Below are 11950 nucleotides of genomic sequence, written 5' to 3'. Positions count from 1 at the left end.
GCTGTGGTCTCTTATGATTTATATTAAAATTATGTGAAACTAGGAGCAAATCATCATTCAATGAATTTCAAACATTTTACCATGCTTACCCACATGATTATAAATATAATAAGGTCATAAATAAGGACATCGAATGAACACTGTTGAATCCAATTTAATTAATTTGGGCTAATTTTAAAACTTATCGACCATGCTACTACTAGTACTAAGGGGAGTACCACTGTGAAGTCGATCTGTCATCGTCAGGCCGTATTTGAATAGTCAAGTCGCCTCTTCCGTGTATTTCTAAAGGCCCCGCTCACAGGCAGAGTAGTTTCTAGGGTTGTCGCCTCATCATGTAAAATCAAATAAGGTTTATAAATAAACGAACGTTCTTGTTTATCCTATCTTACTCACTGTGGATAGTGGTTCACAATTGTCAGGAGCAATTCCTCTGGTTTCAAATTTGTCTGCACCTGAAGGTGTCCCTCTTTCACACCAGCTAGTTCTCGACTCTTGGCGAAAAAAAGTAAATTAATTTCGACAACATCCGCGCAAATAGAGGCCATTTGACGCTCATATAAAACAAAAATCAGAAGGTTTCCACAATGAGGAACGTGTTTACCTTTTTCACGCCAGCTGGAGATGTAGGGCGCCCCCAACAGCTGAAAGTAATCATGGACGCAAGAGGGCGGACTTCAATTTCAACATAGACCTTATTGCAGATAGCAAAAATCTGAAGTCTCGCAAAGGATTATGGGAGATATTTGGCACCTCGCAGTCGTCAAGCAGTTAGCAACGCACAGCAGGCGTGAGAACTACGTTCGTCTGAGACTTGCTGTTTGTAAACATTGCGTTTGTTTGTAAACATCCGGATGGACGGTCATGCTGCAGCGGAAGACAGTTTATGTATGTTTATCTATGTTTATGGAATGGAAGTACCTCGATGCTTTGCATTAAGTCATGTTAGATGATTAAAATACAACAATAATGCCGTCAGACCACAGGTGTGTGCTTTGCAACAACGGAAGAAACAGGGACAGGTACGTCGTATGTAGCATGCGTAGGTCCATGTATGTCATGTTATTTTGAACAAAAGTAATTTAATACAATTAAAATATCAATAAATAAATGTCATTATTAAAATTAAATCATGAATAATTGGAAAAATACCTGAGAATTAATATGCCACTAAAATTTGCTTTGCTTTCGCATGAAGTATGAAACACCACCAGGCTTAATGTACAAAGAATCAGCACTTTCCGAAAGCAAGGAACTCTACTGCCTTTACATTCAATGTATTTCACACGGGTAAAAGGGAATTCTGTTTTGTAGTGTGCAATAGAGGCATTCTTCCTTTAAAGTTATACAGCTAGTGCGAGGTTTGGAATGATAATCACAAGTACAGAAGTTGGACATGCAGTTACTTGTAGCAGAGCCATGAAAGTGAGCCTAGCAGAATGCTATAACAAAAATTACCAGTTGTTGAGTTTTAAAGGCAGTGGACACCACTATTGGTAATTACTCAAAATAATTATTAGCATAAGACCTTTCTTGGTAACGAATAATGGGGAGAGGTTGATAGTATTAAACATTTTGAGAAACGGCTCCCTCTGAAGTAACATAGTTTTTGAGAAAGAAGTAGTTTTCCACGTATTTGATTTCAAAACCTCAGTTTAGAATTTGAGGTCACGAAATCAAGCCTCTGAAAGCACACAACTTCGTCTGACAAGGTTTTTTTTCTTTCTTGAAATCATTATTATCTCGCAACTTCGACGACCGATTGAGCTCAAATTTTCACAGGTTTGTTATTTTATGCATTTTTTGTTGAGATACACTAACTGTGAAGGCTAGTCTTTGACAATTACCAATAGTGTTCAGTGTCTTTATAGCACTGTGCTTAGCTTGAGTTTAGGGGAAAATAATAAACAAAAGATCTTCTGAATTGATGTGACTTTTCAATGATCTTTGAAAATGGAACAATATTACTTGTTGCAAGTATATCATACAAAAAACTGTTATTTCAAATGTGAACTGGATTAGACGACAGTACCAGTCAGATATTTAAAAAAGTTACATTTAAAATAATCTTATCATTCTTAAGGTATCTTTTAATCACCGGTGTTCAGGCAAATACAGGAGATGCACAATAGACTTATAATAATGCAAATTGCAATATCATTGCTTTTCAGATGGATCATAATGCCACATGTGCTTGACCTTCAATTCCATTCTCCCAAAATTGAAGAATTCACGAAATGGGAGAAAAAAATTGACACCAAGAATTTCAAGGTGACAAAGCACACGAAGATCTGTAGTAACCATTTCAAGTAAGTGCATCTCATTTCTGACTTAACAAATATGACAGGTCATCAAATAAGAAACATGTACATATACCTGAAGGATTAAGCACAAAATTCTAAGGGAATAAATGAGTGATGACGAGTTCTTAAACGGGTGTTTAAAACAGGCAGGGTTGTTCGGATCGGGCCTTTGTCGCACTGCCACGACCCTGCAAATGTTTAAACGGCTGTTTATAGAACGAGTCACTACTCTATTATTCCATTTATAAATGCCATTTCGGTTAAAAGGCTTAATAAAGTAGAAAAATCTGTCACACTTTATACACCCCAACGTGACTTGCCCTCCATCACCGAATAGCAAAACTGTGTGGGGTATTTATGAATAAATATTTACTGTGTTTTCAGGTTGGAAAATAATGTTAAACTCTGCCAAAAATATAGGAATAAAAAATACATAATGTCCTCAGTCAACACTGTTTCATGAGAACAATCTATTTGATTAATTCAAATGTAAATAAATTTATGGAGGGGAGGACCTGTACTTCATAATACATTTGTCAAATTAATCTTCAACTGCAGTAAGAATAAAACATTGTAAAATCTAAAGCAAGTGTACTGTTCATTTACCAGATAACACAACCTTTTTATTTTGTTCTGTGGATATTTTGTGTACAGTGCAAGTTCATACCCACACCTTTTTATGATTCACAGGGGAAATGTTGCTAGATTAACTGGCTAATCTCCTGATGGTATTCTAGAGTAAAAGATCTTTATTGTATTGGCATTACTTAATACATATTTATTTTCTTCTTTTCTTGTTTTCATTCAGATTTGCAAAGCCACTTGAAAATTCTGCTGTCCCTTCGCAATATTTGAGGGGTTACCCTAGCTGGGCAGTGTCTAGGAAATGTGCGGCCAAGGAAGCAGCAGCTGTGGAAGATGGACTCATCTCCAACATCTTAGTTCACATCAGCAAGTACTTGGACCCTGTTACTATTGCTAATCTAGGCAAGCAGTTTGGAGTACAGGGTGAACAACTGAACCAGACGCTGCTGCAATTGCCTTGGCCCACAGCAAGATATTTAGTTTCCAAACTTGCACCCATTGTGCCTGGTGGTAAATGCCTTGAAGCCCTCTTCATTTATAGATATGGTGGTCTGCTTGATCTTCCAGCAAATGAGCAACTTCAAACGAGTTCAACTATTATCACCAAACAGCCAACCATTTCTTCAAGAACAGATGACACAGGTGATTGTACCCCCTATTCTATCGGTGACTTTCATAATTACACCGAGACTGTTCCAGGTGTACCGTTAGTACCAACTGTTCACTTTGGATGCAAAGGTCATGACAAAGACTGTACACATAAAATATACAAGAACTGTCAAAGGTATAAAAAGGGCAAAAAGATGTTATGTGGCAATGCAAATTGTAAAGAACTAACAGTACAGCTCAAAAAACACATACAAAAAGTAGAAAACCTTCAAGAAAACTTGGCAGCTGAGGCTTTACGAAGCAAACGATTAACAAAAGAGAACAAGTCACTTGTAAAGAAATCACAAGAAATGAAGAGACTTGTAGACGGGCCTAAAGTATCCATTGAATCTATAAAGGACTCGGATGAACTTATCCATCTCCACACTGGCTTAGCGTCATACAAGGTATTTGAGTGGGTCTTTAAGGAAGTTGAACCAGCAGCAAAAACCATGGCCTACTGGCATGGCAGTGATTCAGCAATACCAAAGAAGTTTCTTCAGGCAAATCAAAGTAGACCTGGACCAGCGAGACTTCTGTCTCAACCAAATGAACTCCTCCTGACTTTGATGAAGTTGCGGCACAACATGACTGAGGATTATTTGGCATTTCTGTTTAACATTTCACAACCTTCTGTGTCATCCATACTATCCACATGGATTCCATTTCTGGGTCATGAGCTTTGTGGTTTAATTTATTGGCCAGAGAAAGAAGAGGTCCCACTATGCTATCCAAGATGCTTTAAACCATGGAAAGGTATAAGAGCTATACTTGACTGTTTTGAAGTAGCAACTCAAAAACCATCTCATGTAGAGGCAAATACTCAAGTGTTCTCAGCCTATAAAAACCGCCCAACCACTAAATTTCTACTTGCATGTACTCCAGGGGGCTCAGTGTCCTTCCTGTCACCCCCAGCTGGTGGAAATATGTCTGATAAAGAGCTTGTTCTAAAAAGTGATATTCTTGATAAGTTCTCTCCTGGTGACAAGTGTATGGTTGACAAAGGATTTAAGATAAAGGGTGAATTGGTAGAGCATGGTGTCGAGCTCATTATTCTACCATTTGTTCATAAAGGGCAACCGTTTACTGAGGAGAAGAATGTCCTCAACAAGGAAATCACACATGCTCGAATTCATGTTGAGCGTGTGATTGGTAGAGTACGGGAGTATAAATATCTAGCAGGTCCAGTGCCTGTAAATCAGCTCGATTTAATTGGACCTGCAGCAACTGTGTGCTGTGCTCTTACCAATCTCAAACCCTCTGTTATTAAAGGTTAAATGTAGGATAGTTAAAATTACAAGGGGTCAATCTGTCGTCTGAATAGGGAGGGAATAGTGAAGACCGTGCATATATTCAGCATGTCAACACATTTTCTCTTGCTGTCAAATGTATATTAAAGCCATTATACACTTTCGGTGAACAGTATTGTCCAAGTCCCACACTTCGTGTATCACAATTTATACATGTATATAAAACAACAAACCTGTGAAAATTTAGGCTCAATCGGTCATCGGAGTCGGGAGAAAATAACGGGAAAACCCACTCTTGTTTCCGCGTGTTTCCGCTGTATTTCTCGCTAACGAGAATTTATATTGTTTTACTGTTTTCTCAAATAGTAAAGCATTTCATGGATTAATATTTCAAGAGAAGTCTTTCACCATTACCTTCTATAAACCCTGTAAATTATTTGTAAATCTGTGAACTTTTATTTTTTTTCTGTACCGAAAGGGTCCAATGGCTTTAACCTATTCATTTGGCAGGTACTTGTAGTTTCAACTTGTTTTTCTCTACAACTTAGAGAGTGCTTCTACAAGCAGATCTTTAATGTATTTAAATGCCATTTTCTTCTCTACTTCACATGTTGTCAGCTCAGTCAACACCTTGTCTGACCAGAAAATTGATGCTTTTTGTTTCATTTCATCAATTATTTTTTCATTCCTACAAATGCGCTGGATTAGCATGTTATCTTGTTTTGCATTAGTCATTAATACAAAGTCACAGTAACTGCATTCTGTACAAAACAACTGACATTGAACCTGAATATAATAACTGTGAGAAGTTTTCAAAGTAACTTGGCCCTCTTTGCTTTCCAAGCATGTATTCTTCAGTGAACCATATTCTTTAATGCTGACATTATTGTTTCTGAATGGACACTTTATCTCAATGATGCCATCCCCGCAACACTTGCATGTGACGCATCCATCAGGGGTCGCAGCAATGAAAGGATGTGTACTGGATATCCAGAGGCCTGTCTCCTGGGTAGTGAAATGTTTGTGTTTCTTTTGCATTGTTAGCGAGTACTGCTTTCGGGCTGTTGGTTCTTGGTTTATCCCATATGATGTGGCTGGTGTTGTGAAATGCTTGTAGTAAGACATGGCTGTAGCAATGATACTGTGTGTGGCTCCAGTTATGTTACCATGTGCATCAACATGCTTCATGACAGCACTCATATTAGAAGCGGTTATTCTTCCAGTTCTGTGTGCACTCCAAAGATGTGATCTGAACTGTTGTTTTGTGGACTCGACCAACCACATCCTACTTCTTTTGCTGCAGGAGAGCTCATTAACCATTTCTTCTGAGTTGACTAAAGGCTGTGTGTGTGTCTTTACTCTCATGAGGGCATCTTTGACCGATGACACATAGATCGGTGATGATGAAGTTATGTTAATTGTTGAGTGAATATTGTTAATGTCTGGTGATGAGGGACATTTCCTTTTATGCGATAAATGTAACAAGCCAGCTGCCTTTCCATTGGTGATTTCTGCCAGAACATCCAAATTATAGTCACCTATTGTCTTTGTTCTTTTGTGTAGAGCAGATCGAAGGTCAACTTCGTCCCTGTGAACCTTTGTTAGTTCACAGGTCATCGAGGAAGATGCCTTTGGTGTTTGGATGTCCTTAAGTAAGGCTGATGTTTTAACACCATGGCTTGATGACTTACTCGGTTTGTGCCACTTCTGCAGTTTGCTGGTGCGTGCCATATTACAACCATGCTGAACATGTTGAGCAACATGTGACAGCAGTGCTGCTACATGTTTACACATTCCGCTGAGTCTAGTTGATGAAAGTATAAAGTGTTAGCTACAAAACTTTTAATGTATTCTCTTAATAAAAACACAAAAGAGTGTTCACTACTCGTCTCAGGGCTGGAAACTTACACTGGACCACCAGCCAAGAAATGTGGTGTTGTTTTTTGTTTTCAATTCAACATCTTTTCAAGAATTTTGTTCAAGGGTAAACTTTGAGACTGGAAAAATATTTCAATCCTGCTGAATATTGCTCATAAAACAGCAAGATAAATCTTCTCTTTGTGTTTATTCAAGTCGTGCAGTCATGTGGAATTTTCCTCCAAATTTGTCTAAAAACTGAAGGACTTGGTTCAAGATAGTTATTTGGATAATGTATCGCACTCTTGTTGCTATGGATGAATCATTCAGAACACATGATTCCAGTTTGCTGGAAGATAAGTGAACTTTTCCAAAGATCAATACTATTCAACTTAATCATAGATTACTTAACACACCCTGCTATGCAATGACAATCTGCTTGATGTATGACACCAGTAGCTTTGAATACAAGTACCCATACCATGTATGGATGATCGTTAACTCGCGTTTGTGGTACCACAAGTGCACGGATATAGCAGAGTCCTGTAGATGGAGAGAGATAGATTGATATTTTTCATTAATAAATACCTTGGACGGTTTCAAGTCTCTGATTGGTCAAAACCCCGTCACATGTGCGAGTGTTAACAGTGGTATAAAGACCGGCTTTGGAAAAAAACGAATAAGTGGCCCCTAAATCAGCATACATTGTGTAAACCTTGCGCGTTGCACTGTATCGCATGCTTATTTATATCCATGTTAGTTTCATTGGAACTTCGCGCACTCGACGTACGCGCGCTGAAAAAGTATCAATTTTGAGTGCGCGTGTGTAACAGGTGCGTGCGTATAAACTTACGCTGAGCTCCTGCGTGCGTTTGAATGCACAAAGAACAGCTATCGTCCAATCATTTGCCTCCTTTGACCCCAATGAAGGCGCTGAACAACAGATCATTAATTAAAAGAGTCACTGGCAGACTCAATTATGTATAATCATAAATGTGGGCTCTGCTCAGAATACAGCAAGTGTCCTTTTATGCCAGTTAGAGAAATGCTATCATACCTTCATGTTTTAAAATGAATTTATTCATGTTAAGAAGTCAAAATGACTGATGTACGGGTACAGGTGGCATGTATGTACTCACCTACAATGTCACTTATCGGATGGTACTCCACACCATGTACACGCCCTCTGGAAAGTGCCATACTTCTACCTTCCCGTAGTGCCTTCTGCCCACCTGTATATATGCCCACATCTTGGTTTCCTAGTGGATAATGGCATCAGGTAATTAGGTAAAGAAAAGGCAATGTGTTTTAGAAAAGGAAATGTGGTTAGGTTAGGTACCAGGAGAGAACTGTCTATGAAGTTTACTATATTCTTAAACTGTAAATATAATATATTAAGTCTAAGACGCAAGTCATGTACAGTGTATACACTTATTATTTATTACCAATGATGCCATTTGGAAATTTTTGTACAACAAAAATTGAAGGTACATGTACATTGATTAGCATTTCAATAAAAAGTGACATTTAGTATAAAAATTAAGTGTGATCTTACATAGGTGACCCCGTTCTTTTGTTGAAATAGGAACTTCATGAAAAGGTTATTTTGGTTCGCTTTGGTGTATTAGGCATTTAAACTGATCCAATTATTTAAATAGAAACAAAGTTCGAATTATATGAACAGCGCACGATCTAATGAAATAGTGTAATACTGGTAGTCACAATGCTCTCAATACAATGTACAAAACTTTGTGCACCACTAGATTTATGTGAGCTTAGTCCCGATGCCTGTTGACATAGTTTTGAAGATCTTGACTTATAATTGATGGTAATCTTCTGCAGTAGCTACCCAACTCTCTGAATTAAATGATGCATTGATCAACTGGGATGGGGTTGGGGGATGAGGGACACACATTCTTGCACAGGCATCATCGTCAATACCACTCATGTCAACGGTGTATTCATCATGTGTACATCATTCAGCAAAAGTAATCTGTAGTTTATAGACTGGGTGGAAATAAAAGTATTGTGGTCATTGAATATAAAATGTTATACTTTGGTATGTTGGCTGGAGAGTTACAAGGAATCTAGTGGGATATAAATGAACTTTATTTACCCAAACCAATTTGGTTGTTCACATTTGGTTGTTTATGTTTGTCTGCCTTTGCACACTTATAAAAAGGAAATAAGGTATCACGACCTTTGGAGATCAAATGCAACTGGACATGTTATAAAATTGAATGAATGATGTTCTGTACAAGATGCCTGGTGTGGGACTCGAACCCACGACCAAGGACTAACAATCCCATGCTCTACCAGCTGAGCTAACCAGGCTGTGATTTAATCGTACAGGACAATGTGTATGTTTTTGGTGTTTTAAAGGTTCAGCACGTTAAAAGATATTACACAAGTTAAATACAGACAAATTTAGCACTTCTGCAAACCATATTATTTAATGGTGCCAAAGGCTTAGTTTGGTGGGGGACGCAGATGGACTATATTTTTCTGATTTCCATAAGTGCGGCGGGTGATAACAATTTTATCTTCAAGCAAACTTCAAGCATGTATGTGATGATTCAGCATTTAATACATGTAGATGGATTGCAATGGGTGTCATCATCATCAACCGGGATCTTTGATGCGCAGCGCATACAAATGTGCACTTTTCCCCCTTGATATTATATCAAAGATGTAGTCAATGACGTTTATTGCAATCCATCTGTAGAAGTGTAATACATGGAGTAAAAACACACAATACGAAGGGTGTGATGTAGCCTTGAAATGTACGTTTAAAGCTAACTCCTTGTTGCTAAAGATTGATCCATCAGAATCAAGGATTCAAGCCTGCTTGAAGATAAAGTGAGTTATGTGCAAACTTTCAGTATATTTTTCCATTAAATACATTTGGAATTTTACCTCTGAATTAGTTTTGAATGTCTTTTTATTACCAATTTAAATATTTGTAAAAAAGAGTATTTTTTGAAGAAAGGAAACTGTAAATAAATAATTTTGTAAAAAAAAAAAAAAATTGTGTCACAGGTTTGGATTTATTTACAGCTGGAGTTAAATTATGTGTACCCATAGTGATCAATGAAACCTTTAAACTCTCACCAAAAAATGGGTCAAATAATTACAGATGCTGTTAGACGTGACCAATTGAACAATTGGAGTTAAGTTTACAGCAATGCATGGTAAAGCATTCACAAACTAGAATTTGTCACAGATGGGCCTACATTGTACATCAGTTGCAATTTGATAGACTTTTATCATGGTGCAGTCATCTTTAGATTCCATTCCAACCAAAATGAGTGCTGCAGAATAGTCTGACCCCTCATTGTAACTTGAAGTTTAATCTGTCAGAGTCTTTGTGTGAACAAGGACTCTGACATGCATGACATGTCTGATAAAGTTGGCTGCAGCTAGATAAAGATCTATTGTTGTAATGTTGGCTTTGTGAAGTCATGAGACAGCTTACATACAAGTTGCCTCTGGCAGTACTGAACCCATTATTAGTGGGCCCTGAACCACCTGACCACAGTGCCAGTCTACTTACTTGTTAATTTTAATCCAGATTTTGAAGATGCAGATTTTGAAGATGCAGATTTTGCAGAGAATCTCATTATTTTAAGTGCTCACAGTACTTCTTCTCTGATGACTTTCAACAAAATGGTGGCATGGCACCCATCACCCACTTAAACTGCAAAATGAGACGTATCAATAGATACAAATTTAGAATCAGGTTTAAAAGATTTACAAAATATATTATTTGTGAAGAATATGAAGAATATAAAAGCAGATATACTGTATAAGTCTATAATAACAAAAAATGTATTAATTGGGATCTACGTGTAGTTGCCCCCAAAATAATAAAGTGTAATAAAAATTGATTTAAAAAATTCCAAGTAAAACCAAGGATGCCCAAATGCAGTAATCTTTTAAATTTCCCAGTAATTTCATTGAATCAATAACTTTACTTATTTGAAACACACATTTTGATATTCTTTTATCAAATTCCTACCTGAAGAAGGGCTTCGCTCACCGTGACCACGTCCTCTCTTTACAAATTATAAACCTACAAAAACTCGAGGTACAATATTAAAATTAAAGACAAACTAATTTAAACATACTATATTACAGTACCTAGGGCCAAACAATACAGCTTATTGAACATCACAGTTTGATGCTTTATATAAGATTCGCAGAATGGAGTGGTGATTAAAACCTTTATCTTCAAGTACGCGCTAATCCTCCAATCAGATTGGCAGAATGGAGTGGTGATAAAAACCTATATTGCACGGCTAATATCACTACCATGCGTCTTGTGTGTTCTATGTCACGCGGCAAGTTTGCTTGAAGATAAATACGTTATCACAAGCGCGCTCGGGAAATACGGAAAATATAGCGCGTCTGCGTCCCATATCCAACTCGGCCTGCGGCCTCGTTGGATATGGGACGCAGAAGCGCTATATTTTTCCGTATTCCACTCGCGCTTGTGTGATAACTTATATTATAACACCCCTAGCGTATTTATCTTGAGGTAGAACACACAAGACGCATGATTGGTAGTGACTGATATTAGGTTTTTATCGCTTTTTATCGGTTTATACTGCCCACTCTCTCACCTTGATGGTGGCATCAAAGCCCTTCACCTGGCTGAGGACCCAGCCGTAAACTGGATTATGGACTTCAAAACGAGATCTACATAGTACTAGTAGCATACGACATCATCATCATCGGTTTATATATAGTACATTTTGTAACACAATCCTCGACCATCAAGACATGATTGTCATGTTTCTCTCTGTGTTTTGTAACATAAAAACATATCTTACTTTTGTCGAAGTAACTCTCAGCAAAAACCCGAGTCACCGATGGGAAGTTGTCATTGGTTGTTTCCCATCCCTCGAGGGTTAATGGGTGCGGGAGCGTCACCGATCCGTACTGCAGCTTTGTCGCTCTTGTCAGTTGTCTGTTTGCTTCCTCCCGGTCGACGGTTGGACAGACGGGCAAACCTAATTTCAACGCGAAAAATAGTCGCCTTTGTAGTTGCTCCTTAACTACGCCGTGTCTTGGCACATTCACTTTGGCTAAAAATGACCTTAACTCGTCTATTCTAAAACTATTTATTTTCTCCAGCAGCTCTTTCTCGGTCACTCCATTCATTTTGCAAACAGCTGTTCGTCACACCGATCGATCTTGTACGAACGTTGTTTACTTTTTTGAGCAAAGTGCCAAATTGTTCCCACAGTCCTTTGCGCGCACATGCGCAGTTGTTCAAAATCGCTATCTGCAATAAGGTCTATGGCG

The 11950-nt window shown here is 38.0% G+C and overlaps 1 protein-coding gene and 1 non-coding gene across 2 annotated transcripts; one reads left to right on the top strand and one right to left on the bottom strand.

Annotated features, from left to right (window-relative positions):
* The first annotated feature begins 752 nt into the window (after positions 1-752).
* Positions 753-4815, top strand: LOC139941336 (uncharacterized). Its single transcript, XM_071937780.1, has 3 exons — positions 753-1022; positions 2172-2309; positions 3112-4815. The coding sequence occupies exons 1-3, from the start codon at positions 970-972 to the stop codon at positions 4811-4813; spliced, it is 1893 nt and encodes a 630-aa protein (XP_071793881.1). The 5' UTR covers positions 753-969; the 3' UTR covers positions 4814-4815.
* Positions 4816-8905: 4090 nt separating this feature from the next.
* On the bottom strand, positions 8906-8977 carry Trnan-guu (transfer RNA asparagine (anticodon GUU)). Its single transcript has one exon. It is a non-coding gene; the product is annotated as a tRNA-Asn (tRNA).
* Positions 8978-11950: the final 2973 nt, after the last annotated feature.

Source organism: Asterias amurensis, chromosome 9 (genome assembly GCF_032118995.1).
Source record: "Asterias amurensis chromosome 9, ASM3211899v1".
NCBI classification, from domain to species: Eukaryota; Metazoa; Echinodermata; class Asteroidea; order Forcipulatida; family Asteriidae; genus Asterias; species Asterias amurensis.
The sequence above is the reverse complement of the archived record's forward strand: the minus strand, read 5'-3'. Positions and strand labels throughout refer to the sequence as shown.

Bases quoted from the DNA above. Each gene is read 5' to 3' on its own strand.
- LOC139941336 (XM_071937780.1), top strand. From the start codon at position 970: ATGCCGTCAGACCACAGGTGTGTGCTTTGCAACAACGGAAGAAACAGG. The intron at 1,023-2,171 runs GTACGTCGTATG...ATTGCTTTTCAG, and splicing joins AACGGAAGAAACAGGGACAG to ATGGATCATAATGCCACATG. The intron at 2,310-3,111 runs GTAAGTGCATCT...GTTTTCATTCAG, and splicing joins ATCTGTAGTAACCATTTCAA to ATTTGCAAAGCCACTTGAAA.